The 24983-nt window shown below is 49.0% G+C and overlaps 1 protein-coding gene across 2 annotated transcripts in view; it reads right to left on the reverse strand.

Annotated features, from left to right (window-relative positions):
* Positions 1 to 24983, reverse strand: part of LOC135895979 (nephrin-like) — a 344642-nt gene that overhangs the window by 32828 nt on the left and 286831 nt on the right. For both annotated transcript variants that reach the window (XM_070536924.1, XM_070536923.1), the window contains exons 3-8: positions 19015 to 19136; positions 18586 to 18643; positions 14252 to 14404; positions 12138 to 12305; positions 6350 to 6646; positions 5557 to 5768 (exon numbers count right to left, since the gene is read on the reverse strand). In XM_070536924.1, the coding sequence (XP_070393025.1) occupies positions 5557 to 5768; positions 6350 to 6646; positions 12138 to 12305; positions 14252 to 14404; positions 18586 to 18643; positions 19015 to 19136 (1010 nt within the window). The remainder of the gene's footprint in view (positions 1 to 5556; positions 5769 to 6349; positions 6647 to 12137; positions 12306 to 14251; positions 14405 to 18585; positions 18644 to 19014; positions 19137 to 24983) is intronic.

A 24983-nucleotide genomic window follows, 5' to 3' on the forward strand; every position in this document is an offset into this window, starting at 1 on the left:
GTTAAGGATCAACCCTTATTCAGCGGGGAAACGATAGGCCACCAGATGGAAAGCAAGATGCAAAACAAGTGATCAAACAAGAAGAACAAGTTAGAAAAGGAGGCCGCTTAATGCAGCAGGCAGGCGACATCAAACACATCCCCGAAAAGCGCGGTACACTTGATCTCGCATCTCGAAGAATCTGCAGAGCGTCAAAAAATAAAATAAGCAAATGAATAAATAAAGAAAAGAAGAAACAGAAAACAGAAGGAGCAATACGAAAGCAAACGAATCCCACCCGAAATCAAGAGAGGTCCCGAGCTCCGTAAAACGGCTGATCTCCGGCGCGTTGCCTCAAAAGGACGAACGTATCAGCGCGTTCCCTCGAATCCCCCCCCCCCCCCCCGCTAGTCCGCGTATGCGTGCGCGTGCGTGCACTCAGAGAAATGAAATTTCGCCGGCAACGCCGCTATCGTTTTCTAAAAAGGACGGCCTCTTCTTGCCTTGAGGGCGAGACGGCGAAGAAGGACTCGGAAGGAAGGGCAGGATCAAGGAGAAGGTCACGGGTTTGCGAACCGGGTCCGACGGGCCCCGCCGATACGGGCAAATAGTGTCTTCGCGCGTGACGTCTCCCTCGCTGTCTTGCTCTTTACGTGATTGCGAACGCGGCCGAGGGGCGCAGCGGTTTTCGGCGGTTAAAGAGGCGCTGGCATAGACGGATTGCTCGCGCGGAGCGGGGGCCATTAGGAAACGGGCTCGAGCCCCGGCTCCGCCGGCCGATGTAGGCCACGGAGAAGTCGGCGGCGACGACGTCGTCGCGGACTTTTGGTGGCGCCCCGCGGCCGACGCGGCGTGACGCCTATTTTTCTTGGCCGCGCCGCCGGGGGCTTCGATGCGACGCGGGCGCATTAATTTGGGCCTTGTCGCGCCGGGACGTGCATACGGCGGCGCGTGCGGGAAAGCAACGGCACCGCCCCCTATCGCGGAGTCGTGCCCGAGGTGCATTTGGTGCGCGAGTTGCTCGACGTGCGATAAAAAGGGTTTTTCCGGGGAAGCGCGGCGAATGTGTTGACGTGTGAACCGGAAATGCTGATTGTCTGCGTTGAGCACGGTCGGTGTGCTATGCGTCCCGAAAGACAGTCGCCATGAATTCGTGTTGTTGATCCTTGTCTAGCAACCTGTCTCCGCGCGCGTGAAAACAAGAGAGAGGTTGATGAAGACCGACAGTTTTCTGCCCGTGAAGGAAGTGGCGGGGAGCATAAATAACGCGATTAATCGTAGGATGGGCACGGAGCTCCGAAAACTGATGGTATTATACCCAAGCCATTTGAGCCAGGATACAGAAAAGAGATGGAGAAATTAGCAACAATGCATGTATTCGCAGCTTAATGCCTTTTTCATACTCTTCTTTTTTATTCCAAATGAATTTTTAAGAAATCGCCTTTCGCACACAGCGTAACTCAGTGTGTTCATGATACCTACCCGAAAATACCACGTTACTTGCATGGTCACATATAAATGTTAAATCAACGAATTAAGAATATTTGACTATTTAGCCTTTTCATGTTATTAGGCTCGTCGGCATTCCAGTGCAAAACCCAAGCATGACACTACTGAAATCATGTCTGTTGAGCATACATTATGGGGCTAGCTCCCGTTTTAGAATACATCTATCCCCAAACTGCGCTAACAGATACTAAAGTTCCACTTAATGTTGTCCTAACGTATGTGAGCCAGGCTTGTTCAAAAAATTCGGTAAATTGATGCTAGGTCTCGGCATTTTTCTTTCAAAATATGATTTATTTACGCACTCGGCTTCAATTGCGTGATTCCAACATCTTTCCTAAGGTTTCCAAATGAAGGATCATTAAGGAATCCATCGTGAATCATATAAATTGAGCATTGGAATTGTTATGCACGTTCTGACACCTGTTAAAGTATTTCACATGAAAAGGCAGGAATTCATTATACCGAGTATTGCATCAATAACGGCGTCAGCTGTACATCACTCTTCCTGTTAAACCACTGGCTAAGCAGCGCTGAAATCTCTCAACCAGCCACCATTTTTCATGAAGTTTAGCTTAGTAGCACGCTTGCGAGCTTTACTTGCCAGTTTCATTTTTTCTTTTTTTTACCTACGATCTGTGACAGATGGCACCACCGTTCCACTGCAGCGGAATCGACACATTTTCAGTGGCGTCACTCCGGATGATGTGAACATCGGATTAATCGCAGAGAAAACTTGGCCCGTATTCGCATAAGGGACTTGCACTTTAATTTTTCCTGAAAAAAAATTCCTGCCAATCCTTATGCTAGATATCTTATTAACGGAGGCGTCCGGTCAATGGCAGAGATCACTAATGAAGCTTGTTGAGCAATAGTGATGGAAAATTCGGCCCCGGTTAAATAATTATCGAAAACATAGTATGAAACTAAATTCCATGCTAAATGGCACCTCTGTGCGAAGATTTAGCGGAGATTGTTGAGCCGCTTAGCAGTGACAGACATGTATACCTGGCGCCGTTATTGGTGCGACACTTCCGAAAACACATATTCGAAATTATAGCTGGGCTGCAGCGCTCATGGTTTCAAGGCATTTGCGTGGCTCCGTGGTTTAAATTCGACACATTTCCGAGTTCACTGCCAGTTTCCTTTCGCTTTTATCACATGTGCCTGTTTGATCTATAACAATTCTCGGGTGTTAGACGCTGCTTATGGATGTCGTAGCAAAGGGAACATGATTGAGAATGTCACTCTGCTCTTTAACATGCTAATTCGATCCTCTTCACTAACCAACCTTCTACTATTTCCCAGTTTCCCCTCAATACACTCATTTGAGCCGTGACTGGATCTTTTGAACAATAGGGAGGACTACACCGGTACTGCTACGTGAACTCTGCGTACAAAGTTTCCACTGTTTACTTTTTTCCATTTTGCATCATTGCCGTATTGCATACGCAGTTTATTTTGTTCCTGATGCGCTCGCTTTTCTCTTTATGTCCCATTACCCTTACCCCCAAGAAGGGGAGCCAATTAGCAAACCTCTGGTTAACCTCCATGCCTTCTTCTACAGATCCGTACTCTCTTTCTCTCTGAGCCACTTTCACTATGAGCTGATTTGGTCAGGACACGCTGTATTTCACAAACGTCGAAGATGGAAGCCCTAAGAAACTTTCGTCACGCTCCAGAAATGCCTTACTATAAGTTGTTAACTTTGCAGTTAACAACTGAGTTCCTGTCTTGTTACGACTCGGAGCATAAATTCAGGAAGAACTCTACTCAAGTATGCTGCTTTTATTAAACAAGAGTAAGAAGGTGCGATCCTCGTTTGGAAAGCATTATGGCGCTACCCGTCCAACCTAGCGCCGGCGAGTTCCTCGCCTCGACGACATTTCCTCCGTCGAGTCCTAAGTCTAGACTACTGCCTTCCGATTTCGGTGCCTCGGCTTCACTCAGCGCGCTTCTTCTGTTCTTTGGCGACTCATTTTTTTCATACGGTGCAAATTTAACGAAGTTGATCCCAAGGTTGCGATTCTCTTTTTCTTTTCTTTTTTTTTCGCAAGAATACGTATACGTTCGGATACATCACATTTTAGACAGTGTAAGGTGCGTCCCCCTTCGAACGTACTCGCCGCCTTTCACCCCGCGGCCAAAACGTATATCTCGCACTAGACAGCGCAGCGAGATTCGCAGGCGTTAAAGAGGAAGGCGAGACGCGCACCGACAGAGAGAAAAGAATTTCGGGCCAGCGAAACAGAGCACAAAAAAATAAGAGACATAAATGCCGGTAGGACATGGACGAGGCAGGCAGGAAAGCCGGGAGAGCTCGAGGCGATTGTTGCCGCTTCCTCTGGCGATTTGTCCATTTTCCCCATCGTTTTCTGGATGTCGCTTCTTGATGAGATTTTAATGGAAGCGAACCAAAAGGGAAGTGAGGAGAGGGGGGCGAGTGCGATCACGTGAGAGCTGCGCGGCCGGGCGAAGTGTTCCTCTCCGTCGGCGGCTGCACTCGGTCATCCAATCGGCGCGCCCAGCCTCTCCCGTCTCGTCTCCGATTTACTACATTCTCCTTTCGAGTTCTTTTTTTTTTTTGCTTCCCTCGTCACCGCCGCCGCTACTGCTCACGCCTACTGCGGAGCCCTAGCTCCTCGCCGGTTCTTCTATTATCCTTTCTTTGTCACAACCCTACTTTTTTTCTTTCTTCTCACTGCCTCTCTCTCTCTCTCTCTCAATATATAGAACGGGCACTGCCTCTCTCTCTCTCCCTCTCTCTCTCTCTCTCTCTCTCTCTCTCCCGATATATAGAAACGGAACGGGCAGTAGCTACACGGTCCTGCCTTCTTCGTTTCCTCCGAGCACCCGCGCGCCCGGTCCCCGTGAACACCTTTCCGATTTCTCGCCGCTCCATCTTCTGCCGAACGCGTCCTCCTCCGCTGCTGCTGCTTCCGAACACGCCCATCAGCTCGGAGCTACACTCCGCGCCAAATGCGGGGCCCCGGGCGCTTAAAACGCGGAGGCCCGGCGGCGCCGAATATCCGAATATCACGGCACGGCACCGCGCGTTCGGGCAAATCAGGCTTGGGAGACTACGCTGCGACTTGTCGGCGCTTGCTCGGCGATCAGAAAAAAACGTAAAAATGCGAAGAGGCGCGCGCGCGCACGTTACGGCTGTGCCGAAGTAGTAAGAGAAGATAGTCACCGTTGGATGAATGATGCCGAGCGGGCAGACGGAGTGGGAAAAAAAGAAAGGCTTGAAGCTTTGTAAGAGGGTGAGAGCGCGGCAGGGTTTTCGGGACGAGTGAAATCGCCGCAGAGCTCGAGGAGCGAGGGCAAAGCCAGACGCTCCGGCCTCGGCGGACTCTTGTACGCCGGACGGACCAGCAATAAAAACGGATCGCTCCGAGGCATGTCCCGCGTGTCCGCGCCGGACGAGAAGCACGAGCGATCTATGGCGCAATGGTGACAGCTGCCGCGTTAAAAAGCCGAATCGCCCGGCATATTGAGACGGCTGGAAGGGCCGTCAGCAAAGAGAGAACGTGAAAAAAAAAGAAAGAAAAAGAAAAGCGAGAATGGGGAAATGTTATGCAGGAGCGCCGCGTGCAGAGGCGACACTTTCTTGCTACGACGGCATTTTTTTTTTATCGATGTTCCGTCAATCTAATCTTTTCTGTATTTTCTCAGCGGCTCGCGAAATGTGGCGCCGATAGCGCGTTTGCCTATTTGGCTCCTGCTTGCACAAAACTGTCAACTAGTGCGTTACTGCTTTCAGAGGATGTGTCAAAAAAAAAAAGCTTTTCCTCCGTGCCCACTACGGTGTTTTGTCTCGTTCGTTTCTTTTCGTTCAGTCTACATGTCCCCATCATTTTCACTCGGTACGCCTTGTCTGGGACCTCTATGTTGATGTAGTTTATTTGAGATCGCGTGCACTGTGCAGAAGCGACTTAGAGCACAAGGAATGGCAAGGGAAATGTAACATAAAAAAAATAGATTTCGTTTTTTTTTTTTCAGCGAACCTGTAAATCTCGAAAAAAAAGAAAGAATGGTTCTCCATAGGAGTGAAAAAAATTGTGCTCTCACTTGTCCCGTGATGTTGACAGTGATGTTCGATGTGGTGACCCATCCGCCCTTTGGGTCAGCCGTCATGGTGGAAACGGACTCGAAGGGTCGGCCGTCCACCACCCACGAGACTTCGGCAGGGGGGTTGCTGCGCTCGGTGGAACAGCGCATGGTTACCTGGTCCCCCGCCTTGGCTTCCTTTGGGCCGCGTACTTTCACCTTCGAAGGTGCGACTGCGGGGAGAACACCCGCGAGTTAGCGAGAGTTCCCGTCTTTGTTGCTCATCTGATGACGCTGATCTTTATTTTATTTACTTTTGATCCATTATAAATTTTTTTTCCAATGTTCTTTTTATAACGGAAATGCGTCGTAGTACCTATATCCTGAGATGCGTGGGAGCTACCACCTACTTCATTATTGCGAGATCACGCACAGAAGAATCTCGTGCACGAGGTAACTTCTAAGACTTCTGCAGCAGGGCGTTCTACAACTCCACCCTTTATAGAAATAAATTTGTGGGAAGTATCTTCTTCATATACTTACTCTGTCATTACGATTACATTCGTTATGTCCTGCGGTATATCCCACCAGTATCAATCAATTTTCTTCCCGTTCCTGCATCGTTGCTTGTTGCCGTCTTTGTGCTTTCTAGAGGGGAAGGCGGGGGGGGGGGGCAGCTCTTCGGAGCTTTTTGCCCACTATCGTTGCCACTCGGGCGAAATTTCGGCCACGTGACCCGTGTGGCATAAAAACGATATTCGAGCTTCAGCACGGGCCCCACTGACGAGGAGGGGGTTTGCCCAGAGATACTCACACTGAACCGTGAGCCGCACCGACGCCGTCATCGGCTCGGGTGCCACGACGTTCGTGGCGGCGCACTGGTACACGGCGTTGTTGTCCGACGAGTTGGCCACGAAGGTGAGCGTGTTGACCGACTCGCGGCCGCTCGTGGTGTACGAGCTGTCCACCACGCGGCGCTCCTGGTTGCGGTACCAGACGAGCTGCGCCAGCGGGTTGCCGCCGCGGGAGATGCACCGCAGGGTGGTCGTGTCGCCCATGCGGATCGTCTCGCCCTCGGTGTAGCCGTGGATCTCCGGGGGTCCAGGCGCGACTGCGTTCGAGGAGAGAAGAGATCATGTTAATAAGAAAGTGCGGGAGGGGGGGGGGGAGAGGGTTACTGTTTAGTCATTCATTTACTCAGAAGGCTGTGAAGGCAGTTTTGTGCTTTCTGGGAACGTCTGGTTTATACGAACGGCTTTGACTCAAATGATGCGCGTCCACGTCTCCCTAACCTATCTTTCTGCCTTCTTTCTCTTCCCCTTCCTCTCAGCGTAGGGTAGTCAACGGACTCCTGACTGGTTAGCATCCCTGCCTTCCTTATATATATGCATATAGATATACACACACTCGGAGTGATGGTGGGCTCGCAATCAATTTTTGCACAGAGGTGAGATTTTGCAGGAAGTTTGGTTAACTATACCGCGTTTGTGGGCGTAAGTTACCAGTTTAGTCCATAATGAACACGAAGTGGGTGTCGCATGCAGTGACGATACACAAAACGTGCCGATTTCATTGCAACGGAACGGTGGCGCCATCGTAACAGTGAACGATGAATGCTATTTTCGCCGTAGCCGCGAGAAATAGCACCGCCAGAACGTTCCAGCAAAATAGGTAGGTTTTTCTTCCTTTTCTTTGTTCAGTAGTGTCGCCGAAGACGACGCCCAATTAGAACTTATCCTGGACTAACGTGTTAATTAATGCCCGCGAACGTGGTATTAAACTTGACTCACTGCAAAATGCTGCCTCTGCATGCGTAAAATTTGAGCGCGCGCCGGGCCAACAGCGAGTTAGCGGAGAGAGTCTTGTATGCCTGCCTCGCTCTTGGTGTTCTGGCGAATCACGACTGACAGGGCTTCTTCAACTTGCATTCAGTGTTCGCTGGCGACGCGAACGCTCTTTCAGTTCACCCTCACAGCAATTGCAGCCGTCCCAGCATGCCTATCGAACCCGCAACTTCGTCACCATAGCAATATAACGTCATAGCCAATATCAGCCGCCACGGAGGGCCAAAGACCTGATTCGCAGAAACGAACCCGCTTACGACGGTGCTATGCTTCTACACCCATTCTCCACTAAACATTGCATCGTCTGTAGGTCTCATATCTTTCGCGAGGGAAGTAATGCTTGAGCCTGCACCCTCTGGAGCTACGACGAGCAAGCCTACTGATGCGGTCCAGCTAGCACGTGTCAGAGCACCCCCCCCCCTCCAAAAAAAAAAAGAAGCACGAAAACGCGGGACGAGGTGAGTAAACGGACGAGACTGCGCTGACCTGCAATAAACGTTAAGTAGGTCAACGCTTCGTAGTAATGGACGTAATAAACGTTAGTTGCAGGTCAGTGACGGTGTCGTTCATTTTCTTAATTCGTCCTTGCTTTGGTGCTGCTTTAGCTCCGAGGAGGAGCACTTCGCCTGCGTGCCTCATATCTTGTCGGCATCAGATCAAGTGCGGTCGTTAACGGCAGCCAACGGCGTCACTTGGCCTCAGTATTTGTTCTTACTCGCCGCGAACCAAGGTTTGGACTCGCGCACGTGAAAGCGTCGTTGTGCTTTCTCTTCACAATTTTGTTAGGATACACCGGACTTAACTTACAGTACCTATGATTATTTTTCTCTCTTCTATTTCGTTCTAACTCCCTTCCCCATACCCAACATGCCTATGTATAGCAACAAATGTGAAACTTGCATTTAATCAACCTCGCTACATTTCCCTCCCTCTCACTTTCCCTCTCCTGGACAGGTGCGTGTGGGAGACAGGGTTAAGAAGTTCCTAGTCCCGTTTGCTGAAGTCACACATTTCAAGCGGGATTTGGCCTCAGGTTAGCGCGTTTCGGCAAAAGATGAGATTATAAAAATGTACACCATAATGTACAGGAATATGGGCAAGAAGATCTAGAATTAGAGAGTTCCCAAATCTCTGTACTATAAACCATATTGTCACGCACAAAACCGGTGACCACTCAGCGTTGCCGCATCCGTGTTCGACGGTTCCCCATCACAGCTTTGTCTTATGTTTACATTTATTGCATTTCTTCTTTGACGTCATGCCCGTTTTTTTTTTCCTTCATTTATGTACCTTAAAGATATCTCTAGAATAACTTTTGATACGATTTCCTGGCGTTTAATGGCTCCTTCGCCCATCTAGATGAACACGCGCCGATTAAATCTCATACGTTGCTTCGTCATTGCGTTTGATTGCGTCGTGCTCGAAGAGCTACCCGAAAAGAATGTTCTCTCGAAGAATAAATCTGAAAATTCGTACACGGCCACTTTCACTGACAAAAACCAACATACACACCCGCGGTTTCCTCCTGCGACCACCGAAGCTCACGCAACTTAAAGCCCCTGGCAAAAAGAAAAGAAGGAAGGAAAGAAAATAGAATAAAACGGTGTAACTCCCTTATCTGTTTCAACTGAATACCCGAATTTAGAAAAGCGATTATATCGGCATCAGTATACGGTCGCTTCCAAAGCCACGAACGAGGCTATTGCGACAGTTTCTCGTGCGTCGGAGGCATGCTATATTTCAAATTTCGCGGGTTATGTGCATGTTTATCACTTTTGAGAAGTGGTGCACCTAGTCCCTCGTTTCTCACCCTCAGAGAAATGCTTTACTATGTCATGGCTTGGAGTTTAGCTAAACGTCAAATATTAGGCAAGAGCTTGCCCATAGCACAACTAAATATACATAGACGCCTAACTATACAAAGGCTGCGCATTCATTCGGCAGGTATCGCGATCTGCGACTAGAGTCCAGAGCATAGCAATTGGGCCTATGTCGAATGAAAAGCAAATTATGCCCCCCTATTTTTTCTACATGTACTTTCCCCGCCAATGTCTTCGTTTTTGTCATAAGCGTCTCAATAAGTAGCTGACCGGACAGTGTACATTAAGTCTGGCTTCTTCAGCGCTGCATTTTACAATTGCCTCTTCACCGCGCCCAGCAACGCAGAAAAAGTATTTCACGTCGAGATAATCAGTTATTAATGCAGCGCTAGAAACCTCGTCAACATAATAATAATAATATTTGGGGTTTTACGTGCCAAAACCACTTTCTGATTATGAGGCACGCCGTAGTGGAGGACTCCGGAAATTTTGACCACCTGGGGTTCTTTAACGTGCACCTAAATCTAAGCACACGGGTGTTTTCGCATTTCGCCCCCATCGAAATGCGGCCGCCGTGGCCGGGATTCGATCCCACGACCTCGTGCTCAGCAGCCCAACACCATAGCCACTGAGCAACCACGGCGGGTAAACCTCGTCAACATAGAATTGCTGTTAGAAACATTCTTAGGCCACAAGTAATTCCTAAGCCATTGAAATAAAGACTTATTGCTTCGTTACAAAATAGCTCGCGAAAGAAGAAAACGATGAATTTTTAGTGCTGATTATTTCGATATTCCATTTAGCGTCTATTTTCGTAAGCCTTACCAAACAATAAATCTGAAAAATGGGCAAATGGTTCGCTTACTCATATAATCGCTGTTTACTCCCTCGCATACACGATCGAAAACACTGAATTTACTTCCGCTACCTGCAGTTCCTATCAGACGTCGCCCGGGGTGAATACGACAGCCACGCTTTAAATCGTTTGCTCAATCAGAGCGCGCGAGCTTAAACCGCCCGTGACAGGACGAACTACTAAGAGCTGTAGCCACGGTGATTTACTCGTCCCACCAGTTCGAGACGGGAGTTTGCATTCGGCTCTGCAAACTACTCGTTGCCGCCGCGCTGGGGAATGACGCAGGTAAACACGGCTCCCCGGGCACCGGGGTACTGACGCAACGCGCAGTGTAGGCGGCTGCGGGATACCACCGCCAGGGCTTGGTGGGGGGAAGCGCCGCGCATTTGCAAATTAAATTTCCAGTCTACACCCAACGGCCAGCGAGGGAGTTTCGACCGAAGAGGATGGGGGGGGGCGCCTCCTCCAATTTTCCTCGCGGCGTAATTTATGCGATTAAAGTGGGAATCTCCGCCACCTCCCCCGCTGCGAAGGGCACGACGAACGTGCGCACTTAGCAGAGGCGACGCTGAAGCGGCGATTATGATAGGCGCCGGGCCTCCCCCCCCCCCCCCCCTACCACGTCGTCTCGTCTGGCCCTCACCTCGTTTCGTGCGGCGCGTCCTGACGCCGCCGGGGCTTTCTCCAGCCGCGACAAAACACACACGCGGCCCCTGGAAAGTTTGGCTCTATGACAGAGGTGCCCCGCGCCGCACGTGCTAACTCCGTAACTACGAAGCGCGCTAATACCTTCCAAGCTACGCTGTAATATAGGCCTTCGTCATAAAGGCGTTTACGAGCTTTGCCAGCTGTGAACGTTGACACCCGTGGCCACGGCGTCAGCGTCGTAGGTGGACGCTGACGTCACGGCCACCGCTCGCTACGATCGAGTGGATTAAACGCAGGCGCGACTCCGCAGTTTTCACCTATGCTTGCCTCAGCGTCAACATTCATTACCTCACTCGCAGCGGCGCTACCTCTTTATTTTCGTAATTGCAGGTCTTGTAGTAGCCTGAACTCTCAGCTGCGTAATGTGACCAAGTAGTTGGCGCGATAAAGGAGCCAACTACTTGGTACAACCGTTTCACCCATGGTGAAACGGGTGGCAGGCTTGATGACTGATCAGTCTTTGCAGCCTGAATCAGGGAAATGGGGAACAGCCAGGACCAGTGTGTAGGTGGTACGGATTCAGGCGAGAATGGCGTACTGAATGTCACTCTCCGGCACACGATCACACTGCGATGCTGTCTCTGGCACACCTTCTTTGCAATATCATAAGCTTGTTTCAAGCTAATCGGAGATCTATTCAGTACTGGGGAACATTACCATGACTGCATTGTTAAAGGGATCCGGAGAAGAAGGTGCACATCCTATTACCATTAAAGATATCTGCTAGGATTGGCGAAGACAAATCATCACGACGATTCGAATACGTCTAGGCCTGGCGCCACATCACTTATGTCGGTTGCTGGAGGTAAAAAAACTCCAGCGCTAAGAAAAACGGATAATGCAAATTAACGAGCGGCAGTGGCAAGGCACAAGTAGAAAAGAATAATGATGAAATAGGAACCCAGGAAAGCGACTTTCAGCAATATTTCTTAAGCTCAGCCGATGCCGGCGCACAAGAAATGGCGTAGCTGACGGTGCTTTCCTGGAAGTCATTCCCTCTTACTTTTCGTGGGGTTACCTTAGGAATGGTACTTTTGCGTCACGTGCTTGACATGCGGTCGCTACCGACCTGAAACACGCAAGGATGCTTTGCGCTACATTTTATCGCTTTATGTGCGTAAGTAAAGAAAGAAAGAAAGAAAGAAAGAAAGAAAGAAAGAAAGAAAGAAAGAAAGAAAGAAAGAAAGAAAGAAAGAAAGAAAGAAAGAAAGAAAGAAAGAAAGAAAGAAAGAAAGAAACTTTGATTGAGGAATAGCAGGACAGTTCTCGCTCGCCTAATTAATGCTAAGCAGTGGCACGATTGGCGACGTATAACGAGCACTTGTGAACGTAAATTGCAAACGAGCACTCGCGAGGCAACGCAGCTCGACTCACACAGCACGTCCAGCTTGACGGAGGTCGAGAGCGGTGTCCCCAGCGCGGGATGGACAGCCTCGCAGGAGTAGGTGACGCCGTTGTCCTCCGGTCGCGGAGTCAGCGTCAAGCTGCTGATGGCATTCTGGCGACCTCCTTCGCTCTCTTCAACGCTGTACTGCACGTTGTCTGCGGAAGAACGCCACACAGATGCCGTGAGCACGAGCGTGCAACATGTCAACAGAGAGAGAGAGAGAGAGAAACGGCAAGTGGAAAGACATGGAAAGATTAACCAGGAGAAGTAATCGGGTTTGCTGCCGCACGCGGGTGAGTGGGAACGTGGGAGTGAAACGATAAAAAACTAAAAAGGCGCATTCGTGACCACATGCCGGAGGCATGTGGTCATGTCACCAGTTTCATGTCAGTTTCATGAGGCATGTCACCAATTTCCACATAGGCCTCTAGCCTTTAAACGCTACACACTAATGCCTGCCGGGTAGAGATGTGTCAAGGCCAGAGGGCTAAAAGTCGAGACTCGGCTCCAGCGTGTAACGACGAATGGTGTGCGAAAGAGCTTCTAGACTTGTACCAGTGCACTCAAATAAGACAGAAACACCGCAAAACACGATTGCGAAATGCCTCCATATAAAATTATCTTTCGTCACCTCTTGCAAAGTTAGATCCGAAGGTTGATAAATACAATCTTATCGAAACACAAATGTTGTCTCAGTAAGCACTCTTGCTGGGTAATTAAGTTCACCATTCCCCAATATTATGAGAGTGCGAACAGCTCAGACATACGCAAACTAACGCTTAGGTCGTACCTTAAAAGAACGGTTGTGCGGTTGCTAATAAATCCAAATAACAGAAATACTTCTAGCGAGATTCGAGACTTGGAAGTCAAGAACTTGTGCGAACACGGGTGCGAATATTTGAATAAGTTAACTTTTTATTATTATTAAATTAAGCAAATTCGGAAGATGGGCCTCTTTAAGGCCAACTATCCCAATTTATCACCTACTCTACTCAGAAAAGAAAGAAATGAAGACGAAATCGAGAAATCAAGATGAAAATACTAAAATACTAGCACAAGTCACAAGTATGCAAGTTGGCTCACCACAGGCACCAGCAACAGAAGAACAGACCGCTTTGTGAGAAGACGTGACGGAGGCCTACTATATAGGCGTGCCGTCGTCCCTAGATTAGATAGTTTTAGCGCGTCCTGTATTCCGGCATACACAACGGTCATTGCGTAATATCGGGTTACCGGACGCTGGTAGAGACATCTTGTGATGCTTCGTCAAACCACAATGCCTTATAGCCACGTTTTCGTGTTCCATGAGCGTTCTTGTCGTGAAAAGAACGTAAAAAGGCAACGTGTACATTATTATGCCGCTGCCGAAAATTGACACCGGAAGCGAAGTAGAATACACTTGGTGACTGCTATAATAGCGCTGCATTTGTCTAGTTGTGCTCCGCACCACCAGGTGGCACCATCAACTCGACCGCTCGCGTAGCAATCCGCAAACGCCATTGCGTATACCAAAATATAGGACTCGCTTAAGCTCCCTATTTATTCGAAGGGTGAAGGTGAAACGGCGAGCAGGGCAGCCGTTGTGGTGACCAGCACGGCCGTGAACCAAAGCGCGCTCTGTTCGGTGCTTGCGATTTCGAGCCACGCATAAAACGCAGCGCGACGATGGCGATGACTCAACAACTTATTTCCTACAGCTAACAAATGTGGCCCAGGAGCCACAGTATAGTAAGGCTCAAATATTCAAGTATAATGGACTTGTCTTCCAGTAAGTCTCTTCGTCGAAAAGTTGGCGTTAGGGAAAGGATTGCTCAGTTCGCCCACTGTTCCTAACAAATGTTACTCGTACTGCGTGCATCAAGGCCTATGACAACAACAGAAAAGATAATCGCGCCACACTTTTTCTTTTTCTTTTCTTTTTCTGCCATGAAACAACTATTATCGATTCATCTATTAGGAACCTTCGAGTCCCGAGGGCCATCGACACGACAGCTCTTGTTCGCGATCCTGTTCCGTTTTCCCGGATCGGAGCTGCGCAAGTCGTGCCCGCGGCATTGTACGCAGTGCTCTGTTTACCGCATATAACAAACGTATCACGCACCTGGGCGAAGCTCGACGTTCTCGCGGTGCCACTTGAGCTGAGCCGCGGGCTTCGCCTGGGAAACGACGCAGGTGAGCTTGACGGACTCGGATCGGCGAACTTCCACGCTGCTGCCGTTCGGGTGGTTCGTGATGGTCACGGAAGAAGGGGGCACTGCGCACCCGGGAGGGAAAACAGCAATAAACGGTGGTCATTGTGGACAAGCAATCATTATTGGTACACGCATCCAGCAGAGAGAGCGACAGAGACAGAGAGAAAATAACGGGAAAATTAGGGAAGCCAACTAGACGAGCATCCGGTTTGGTACCCTATACACGCGAGATGAAAGAAAACGGGAGCAGGAGGAAGAGAACAGCGAGAAGGCGCACCTTGAGAGTTCGCAGGAAGGTGCGCGGGAGCACTATAAACAGGCACTCAAGATGATACACGTCAATCAATAACTGCAATAGTACCCGACTACCGAGTGGTGCTGCGCTACTGAGGTCGAGGATTTGATCCCAGGCCTGACGACCGCATTTTCGACGCGGCCGAAATGTCAAGGCGCTCGTGTACTTAGATTTAGGCGCACGGGAAGGAAACCCAAGTGGTCGAAAACAATCCGAAGTCCCCTTCATACGGCATGCCTCATAATCAGGGCGTGCTTTTGGCCCGCGAAACCCCAGAATCCAATTTTTTAATGTGTGCGCGAATATATTTTTGCCGCGGAAGGAAAGGCGACCACTGTCCGAAAAATTTCGCCGCAGTAAATGCGTTTCCAGCCTCAGTTTGTAAAAACATGAGCAAAGCATCGCACTAAGAGCAGGTGAACAGCTGTTCGATAGTTTCTTCACGTCCGCAAGAGTCGCAAGGAAGAGCTAGGTTTTCCGTTTCTCAATCAGCTGTTAACACCAATGTACGATTAGCGATATATAGGTTTAAGATCTGAAACGAAACTATGCGGCTATGCAAACGCCGCGGAGGGCTGCTACGAACTAAGTTTGCGAACATGGCGCGCTATAACATGCACTTAAATCAAAGTACGCGAGGGTTGTCGGGTTCCGCACTCCGTCGAAACGCCGCAGGTTTTTAAGGGGAGTCCAACCGGTGACCTCGAGCAAAGCAGCAGAGCCATAAAGGAGAAAGCAGAAATCCACTGTACTGTGTCATTGCATAGCTAGTGATTAAATGAAAGGATATGCATAACAAACATCCAGAACGTAAATATCTGTAAATCGTTTTCATATGGAGCACCAGTAAGAATATTGAACACATAATCTGCTTTGTTTTTTTTTTATTCTCGTGCTGGAAAGCTTTTAAATAACAACGCACGACAAAAAAATCGACGCGTAGGTCATAGAGGCGCTATAGTGGAGCCGTATTGGAAGTGCATTTGGAGATTCATGAAAACATGGTAAACATGCGGTTCTCGACCCAGAAGCACAAACAAGCACTCTTATCTCACACTGAAGTAACCTGTGGCTGCCTGGTATCTTCAGTTGCTGTGCACTCCGCAGCCGTCAGCACTTCCTCACTTTCGAACAAAACTGTTTGTCATCGGCCGAAAGACTAGCGGCTCAAAAAAATGAAAAACTCGAACGGTAAATGGGATAAAGCATACCACGTTAAGTCCGCAAAACCGAAAACAAGACATAACCTCAAGTTAACGCACGCCGTGATGCAACCGATCTGGACGGCGCCTCATCTTCCCGCTCCGGGAGAAAAAAGGTTGGAGTTATACGTTTCACTTTTCCACAGAAGCCAAAAGCGCAAAGTCGCTTTTACGGTCACGCTAGCTTCCTCACCGACGCCCTTAAAAAAAAATTTAGAGAATGTGCGAGAAAGAAGCAGCCAAGGAGACGATGAACAAAGGCGAGAACGGAATTCCTTTCTCAGGCTTAAAAGTTGAAGAATCTTGGTGGATCGCCGGATGACTGGCGTAATGCGCCTTGACAGAAGATGATGAATCATCTCGGCGCGCTTCAACGCTCTAAGGATCGCTGCACGGGCGCCGGGAAGAGTAGCTAAAGAGCAAAAAAGAAAAAAAAAGAAACGATCAAGGAGAATGTGTGGAAAGGGCTACGAGGAGAAGAGGAAAGTGGGGAAGGGGTACTGCACCGCGGATTTTTCGGGGTTCATGCCGGCACACTGCAAGCTCCGCTACCGGCCATAGGCCAACAAGCTCCCACAGGCTAGAAAAATAGCTAGCCCGCAGGCGCGCTTGTAAGCCTAACGCTCGTTCTGCGCTTTCCACGGTGCTTGTCGCACCTTTCGTTTCCTTGGTCTTTTTTTTTCCCCTTTCTTGGCATTCTCACTCGTAGCCTATGCCTCCTTCTTTTGATATCCACAGAAAGTGCGGAGACTGCTGTCGGCCTGAGAGTCGACGTGGGGCGGATGTTGTTGGGCAGTGCCGCTTTTGGCCGCAGGATACGGAAGTACGCGCGACGGCGCTAGAGACCGCCTGCTGGAGACAGGTCGTCTCCGCGAGGACAGCGTGGACGGATGAGGGCCAGTGCGAAAAACCCTTCCGCCCTCTTGACTTGGCATTTCTCGCGTTCGTTGGTGGACGCAGCTCTCCTACTTTCTCCGCGTATATAGCTTATATAGCTCACTTTGCGTCTTGGATAGATGGCCGTCACCGCCCGGTGGACTGCCGGGAGTCGCTGGACGCGCTATATCTCGCTGCAGCAATCGCTAAAATGAAAATGACCGCAGGTGTTCTTGCCTCTGTGTCCGGCTTGGTATCATGCCCTAAGGAGATCATACGGGGAGCAAATGATCACTACGCGAAGATATAGTTTTGTTTTGTTTTTAAAGCGAGCTTTCTTTGCCTCATCCATCCCCATTGCTGCTGCCACTGCTAACCTCCCTGCCTTTCTCTCATTTGCATCTCTCTCTCTCTCTCTCTCTCTCTCTGTCTGGCACACCGCGTCGGGGGCTGCTTCAGAGCGTGTATATACATGGAAGGAGCGAGTCTGAGAGGAAAGGCGACGCGAGAAACTTGTTTGGACCCCACCGCACAGAATGTGCACAATGCTCTCTGGAGCTCCATGGGCGTCGCCACATTAGCCTCTTGACAGCTGTAATTATCCGTGACATCCCTCAAAAGCATTGCAGGAACAGTGCTTCCCTTTCTACTAACGTGCTAGTACAGGGGACTTTAGATAGAAATGTAGAGAGGAATGGAGTAGAAGAGGCAGTTCTCATAAAAGAGGGGGGGGGGCGGAGGTGACGCGAGAAGACAAGGAAACCCAACTACTACACGACAGCGGTTGCGGGGAAACTGGATATGCTTAATTTCAAGGCGCGGTAAAGTGCGTGCCTGCTATTCCTGAGGAATAAACACCGTGCAAATATGTCAAGCGGGCAAATTGTGCAGGGCATGCAGAAACAGAGCCGCATTAATTAAAGCGCACCGCGGGGTGCAGGTTACCGTACGGAAGCGGTCAACCATGAAACCAGCACTTCTGTGCCCGCCGCGGTAGCTTTGCGGCTATGGAATTGCTAGAGGTCACGGATCTGATCCCGACCGCGTCGACTGCAGTTCGACGGTGGCGAAATATAAAGCGCACGCGCACTTAGATTTTTGGACACTTTAAAGGACATCACGGAGTCAAAATTAATGCGGTGTCGAAATTAAGTCCGCCACTACGGCGTGCCTCATAATCCGATCATGGTTTTGGCACGTGCAGCCCCATAATCCAATTCAAATTTAATACTTCTGCCACGATGCGATGTGCCGTGTGAAGCAATGACAATGCTCAACCCTCTCAGAGGTTATGAAGTATGCGCACATTGTTTAACTGCGCGAACAAACGAACCACAACGACAGAGAGTCGTTGTGGTTCGTTTGTTCGACTCTCTGTTCTTTGTTCGACTCTCTGTCGTTGTGGTTCGTTTGTTCGCGCAGTTAAACAATGTTCGCTAATATCTACCAACTCGCCCAACAACAAGTTCTACTAAGTTATGAAGTATGGCGTAGAACAACGCCTCAAGCAAACGCCTCATGCTGTGTGTTCTGTGTACAATACAGACAAACAGCAGTGGTGCACGAAAGGTAGCGTTTAACATCGACTCACCATTCTCGTGTTAGTCTAAACGTTGAAGAAATTGAGCTTTTGCCGTCAACATCACCGCAAATTATCGTCAATAAAATCAAACAGCACAGAAAGTTTCGCTTACATTGATTCCCAGAGTGCGTGGGATCTGCACAATTTTTCTTGTTTATTGCTTTCCTTTTCTTTCTCTCTCTGTACTTTTTTTTTTTTTGCTCAGCGTACTTATTGAAGTATTTTGTACGTTGTAACAAGCACACATAAGCTTAGTACGCATGTTCAGAAATGATTAGTACCACTTACGCAATACTGTGACGTGGGCGTCCGATCGAATAGCCCTGTGGTCTGCTGTCGGGCCGACCTAAAAAGAAAGGGGACACGCAGAAAATTACGCGAGAATCAAGACAGCGGAGCTCTGAACTTGAATATCTTGACCAGAACGTGCATGGTTGAAGAAGAAAACTGCACTACAATGGCAACGCAGTGACCAGTAGAATTTTGTTGTTGTTGTTGTTTTACGTATGCCTTTTTTATTTATTCTTTAAGTTCCATGGGCACGATTCAAACAACCTCCTCAGCTCCTATCGGCAGTGCGTATGGCCCTCAAGTTTTCGATAAGAATAACAGAACAAGCTTATTATGGATACTTAAACCAATTTGTTTCATTCGATAAAAACGCTGTTTCTTCTCGTCATTTTAGAACAGTAAATGCCCGGACGTTGTCTCGCTCACCTGGCATTGGTATTCCGCATCGTCCTCGAGCGTCGCGTTGTCTATCCTTAAGTTGTGGACGCCTTGGGCGGGATCGCCGATCATTGTGTAGCGGGGGTATCCTGGAATGCTCCGGTTGAACCCTGCAAAAACACGAAACAAACCACCACGCGCGGCGCTTGTAACATCATTCGAAACACGTGGACGAAATTTAGCAACTGCGTTTTACGACAGCGCGTGCCTGATTCGCATGAATAGACGCTCGAGCTGGCTGAAACGACCCTGTGACGTTTGGATTTAGGACCCGCAGTACAGCGAGACATTAAGAGGCTCAATAGCTGAAATCGCTCGGTATCGGTTAGAAAGCCGGCGCCATCATTTTTACAAGTGCACGCGCGGTGCCAGTGCGCGCGTAATGCACGAGAATGGCCGCAAGTGCACTGAAATCCAACGTAGAAAGGCAAGGCTGCGGTGTGGGAATTCGAAGGTTGTTAGCAGCCGCTCGACAACGAAACAAATCCAACTAAAGGCAATTCTGTAAAAACAACGAGGTCAAACCAATTTACGTTTCGTCGGTCCTCTTTCATCTTTCTTTATTTTGAGGAAGGAGGGGAGGGGGAAAGTGTAACGGTTGTTCGCAAAAGCTTATGTACTAGCGGTGACTGATGTCTAACACGTCAAGACAGAGGGTAAACAAAACCATTCACCAAGTTGAGTTCACAAACATTTTGTTTTAGCCATTCTGTAGCAACTTGCGACTGCATTCCTTCAGTGCACAACACCAGATCACTTCAACACCCTCAAAAAAAGAGTTCTAAAGATGGATGCAGGAAGGCGGAAACTAAGGACTCGTGTTCGGACATAGGGTAAAGACGCTCTAGATCGTCTTTTTAAGAAATAGATAAGATGGGAGAGCATGAAAAGTCCCCAACAGTTCAAAAATAAACAAATTATAAGATATCCATTAACTACGACTTCTTGAGTCGTTTGCAGTGATTGGTGCGTAACTTATAATGATGTAGTAGCGCTTTATGTGGCGCAATTACACCAGAATATAACCCATGCCAATTAATCCGACTTCCGGTAACTCCGAATTCAACTTATAGCTGTTTTTCGCTCGCACTACTCGTACTTTGGTCACGGTTTCTCCACGCGCTTCTCCTTCATTGCGGCGTCTTCAGAGCGCTCTGCTTACGTCTGCGTCGCTTCTCTCATAGCCTCTTTATATGAACTCAGTCATTACCGAGCTTTCAGTTTATCCGTGTATTGCACCGAATTACGCTCATTCTGTTTTCATCAGGTTCTCAAATACTCTCACTGGGGAGCTTCGAAACTTCCACTCTCTACAATCAAAACTTTACCTGCGTGCCTTTTTTTTTTCTTTTTTTTGCGTTCACCCGCGACAATCACTGAAATTCTTCGAGGCGCGCGTGACGTTACTTGTTACTCTACATTAGGTTGCGTAACGTCACAGAGCCGAAATCAGTTCGAGGTTTCGAGCAGTGCGCTCCAGTACTGCTGCGGCTGTGGCCCCGCCAGTCCTGCACGTAATTTTTACTCCGGGTTAACACGCAACCGGGGGAGCAAAATAAGTTTTGGGACAGGAAGGAATAAAATGAACCAGCTATAGCCCAACAACACGCATTGATATGTTGTAATTTTTACTCCTTAGGTTTCGGCAACGCTGAACGGCCGACGCTCTGCACATAACTGAAGCCGGGCGAGCAAGCCCGGTCGCCGCGCCAGCGGTGCTCTGCTGCTGGAACGGCGTCCACAATGGCAGGTGTCCTTTTTTTTGTTTTTCCTTTACTTCTTTTCCCCGCTCTCAATTATGAAGTCCCCCGTGCTATGTTGTAACATTTCAATCGTTTTTTTTTTTTCTTTGTACTTTCGGGACCCATTGATGCGACTGAACATGTCGGCACGTGCCCGAGAAATTTGCGTTTTGCTTTTCAAAGGCGCGCTGTTAAAGAGATACACCTGTACCCCCTCCGTACGCACCGGGTCCTTCTTTTGTATTTGTATATATATATATATATATATATATATATATATATATATATATATATATATATATATATATTCGCGTGTTCGGTTTCGGCAATATCCGGCGCGCTGCTCAGTTCTGGCACTCGGTGCTTTGTGAATGTGTTCCCTTCGTATGCGAAGACACGGCGCGATTTCTGCAGGGCAAGCGGGAGAAGTGGCCATACATTCCGGTTTGGGGAAGAAAGGCGAAGAACCGTCGGTCGAAAGGGGCGGGAAAGAAGAAGAAAAAAAAAAGATTGCGAAATAAAGCGGGCGCGCGTCTATGGGGGAAAAGTGCGTGTCTCAAATGTTAAAACCTCCGTTAATGGCTTTCATTTAGAAACGACCTCTGCTCCGGTAGCAATTTATGATAAGTCTCGCTCAATAGTTTCTTCTTTTCAGTCGCGCCACCATGACTACTCTCTTGAGTTTACGAACTATATAGGGGCGCTGCTGTTCCCGTTTTTACGCTGCAGCGTAAAAACGGGAACAGCATTACGTTACATGTAAGCATTACATTACAGCATTACGTTACATGTAAGATACCTTACATGTAAGGTATCTTACTTTATAAAACAACGGCATTAGATGCTCCTTGTGGTACCGGCAGGAAAAGAAATGATTTGCTACTTATGCCAGTTTACTTAGCTTATTGTAGATAAGGGCGAGAACAGTGTTTAGTGTAACTATTCCGCATTGTGGCGTTTAATAGGACAAACGCGTCTCCTATTTATTACTTAACAACTTTTTCTGCCGATATTCAGCGATTCTGTGTGCGAGAGCGATGTCTTTGCTTTCTTGTTAATCGAATATGATACTCATACGCAAGGTTTTCTTCGGAAACGTCAATTCCAGGGTATTACCAAACGCTTCCGTCGACGCTACACCGATGAAATCCACTTTTTCTAGCACCCGATACAACTCGGCATACAGACGGTCACTCGACGCTTGTGTCGTATATTACGAAACGAATATCGTACAACGCCGAAATCATGTTCAAATGTTGGCAGAGATTACCTCTGACTACCTCGAAGCAGTACGTCGCGTCTAACGCATTGTCCAACCAGACACTTTCAGGGAGCGCGGGGACACCGTTGAGGCGAAAGCAGACGGCAGCGAAAAGACGTCAAATTTCCTTTCAGTCCGCGCGTGTCCACATGGACGGAAACAACGCTGGAACGAGAGGACAAGAAGGGGAAAAAAAATGCGAACAAAGAGGAGATTCCATTTATGCGGCAGACGGCGACAGAAGCGAGCACTGCCGTCTGGAAGAGGCAAAGAAACGTGGCGGGGGCGGGAGGGCGAGATTTCCTCCCTGTCTCCGTGAATAAGCAAGACGCGTTTGCCCCCGTCTACTCAGAAAGCAGCACGCTCATGTTTGTCTAATGCGTTCTGCAATGGAGCGAGAGTCTCGTGTTGCCGTTGGGTCAAGTGCTGCGCAAACATCGGGGCCCGGGCCGTGTCCCGCCATCGGGCCTTCTTCCGCTGTCGCTTGCCCTTTGTCTACCAGCCCAAATCGCTGCTGTCTCGTCGTCCATCCCCACACCCGAGCTTTCTCGCCAGCTGCAGGGCCGTCTTCGCTTTTTTTTTTTCTTTTCCAACTGCGCCTCAAGCCTGACTCGCTGGGCTGGGGAGCCTTCGCCGTCGCACCATCAAGCGCAAAGAACACACACACACACACACACAGGCGCTATAGGTACTGGCAAGCATGAAGGAGGCCCGGGTGGGCGACCACCGCTGTTTTTTTCCTGCACTTCGCCGTCCCAGATGCGACGCGAGGACGGACAGCATCGACGGGAATGCGAGACGCTGAGTCCTCGACCCGGACGGACATCCACACCAGCGGGGCACAATGATTTTCGTTTCGTCGGCGTTTCCGTGACTACCGATTCCGCACGCGACTCTCGCCTGCTGCACTGACGTTCCGTCTCCCGTTTCTACTGCTGCTTTCTCTTCTGCGTACGTGCTAATGGGCTTGCGGTGTCGCCCAGTAAAACCGCATGCTCCAGGGGGTCGCAGCCCCGTGATGGGAGTTGCGCATGCGCGGGCTTTTGTGTCCGAGCCTCTTTTGTCTTTTGGTCACCGTCTCGCTTTTCCATCTCCCTCTACCCGCCGCGGTTGCTCAGTGGCTATGGTGTTAGGCTGCTGAGCACGAGGTCGCGGGATCGAATCCCGGCCACGGCGGCCGCATTTCGATGGGGGTGAAATGCGAAAACACCCGTGTACTTAGATTTAGGTGCACGTTAAAGAACCCCAGGTGGTCAAAATTTCCGGAGTCCCCCACTACGGCGTGCCTCATAATCAGAAAGTGGTTTTGGCAAGTAAAACCCCATATATAATTATTATTATCTCCCTCTCTCTCTCTGTCTCTTTCTGTGCGTGTGTGCGTTCAGTCTTTGGCATTCGTATTCTTAGATGCAAGAATAATAACTCGACATAGGGACCCTTAATTACATACGCCCGCGTACGCCTCTCTAGCTCGACATCTCATAGCCATAACTCCGGAACATTCGACTTCATGAATGCGGTTTCGCCTACTATCCCCAAAGTGCCTGAAAATGTTACGTTTAGTCGACTGTCCAGAAATTATTATCCGGCCTTCTATTCTCATGAGCTGAAACGTCGACACATAGGTCAGTTAGAGGCATAAAACAAAAACGCGCAATAGCAACACCATTGTGGAAACAGTGTCAATGAAGACCGTGACATATTTGTCATATATTTAAGAACATTGTTAACTTCAATGCGCAGTCTCGACCATTCAAGAGTACGCTGTGAAATATATTTTTAAATTATTTCAGTGTTTCTTTAATCTCGCAGATCTATACCAGTGCCCAGATAGAATGTTTGGCATTTCGATCTTTTATATCTTTATTGTAATTTGGCGTCATATTTACTTATGGTGTGCAATACGTAGTCTTGGATGGTACTCTGACCTAGTGCATTGCACTAGTGCAGCTTTTGAAGTGTATCAGCCTCCTAGACCGTTTGTAGTCCTGCTGTGTGTCCTCTTGTGTGATCGCCGTGCTCGCACTTATCCTTTTTTCTTCTGTCTATACCGGTGTTCTCATACCCTCAATGTAGGGTAGCAAACCGGACGTTTCTCCGGTTGACCTCCCTCCTTTTCACCTCCTTGTTTTCTCTCTCTCTCTCTCTTTCTCTCTCTTTCTCTCTCTTTGTGTGCAACAATAGGCAACATACCTCTCTGCAGGATAGTTTTACTCGTACTTGCTAACTAATGTGGGTTGTCCTGAGCTATAAGCCTAGTACTTATTGTTAAGCTGGTTACGTTATGTGAAAGGCTCCGGGCTCGAGTTCTGGCTTCTTATTCATAAGTAATCATAGCAACCTGCTTCGCCAAGTTTCATCTAGACTGAGTGAAGCCTAGCTACAGGAAGCCTTCAGGCAGCCAGTACAATTAAGGTTGCTTTTTTTTCCTCACGTAAATAAAACACACACACACACACACACACACACACACACACACACACACACACACACACACACACACACACACACACACACACACACACACACACACACACACACACACAAAGAGTGCGCAAAGTAAGCTGTTTTCCAATGGTTAAGCACCTGAAGCTGGCACGGATCGGTCTGAGCCGCACACGTGCGGTGAGGCCGCATTTGCTGCTGCCGTCGTCCGTAATCCGCGCGCGGATTAGCTTAGTCAAAAAGTGCCGGTCTGGCGTCCGGGAGCTGGGCGCCGGCACCGGTCAGCTCGGCTCCCGAGCGCGCAGATTGGCTCATTTCGCTCCCCCGAAGAGAAAGCCGCGAGCCGTGGCTGTTTTCGGAAGCAGCTCGAGGGCACTCGGTAATTGGGAAGCCGGCTCGGGCTTCAGTCCGCGTTCAGCGCGTACTCTGTCGCCCGGGGGATGTGTACCCGTGCGGCCTACTTCGACACCCGGTTCCCCTCGGGCTACACTCGAACAAGGTGTGTGCAG

This window comes from Dermacentor albipictus, chromosome 4 (assembly GCF_038994185.2).
Source record: "Dermacentor albipictus isolate Rhodes 1998 colony chromosome 4, USDA_Dalb.pri_finalv2, whole genome shotgun sequence".
NCBI lineage: Eukaryota > Metazoa > Arthropoda > Arachnida > Ixodida > Ixodidae > Dermacentor > Dermacentor albipictus.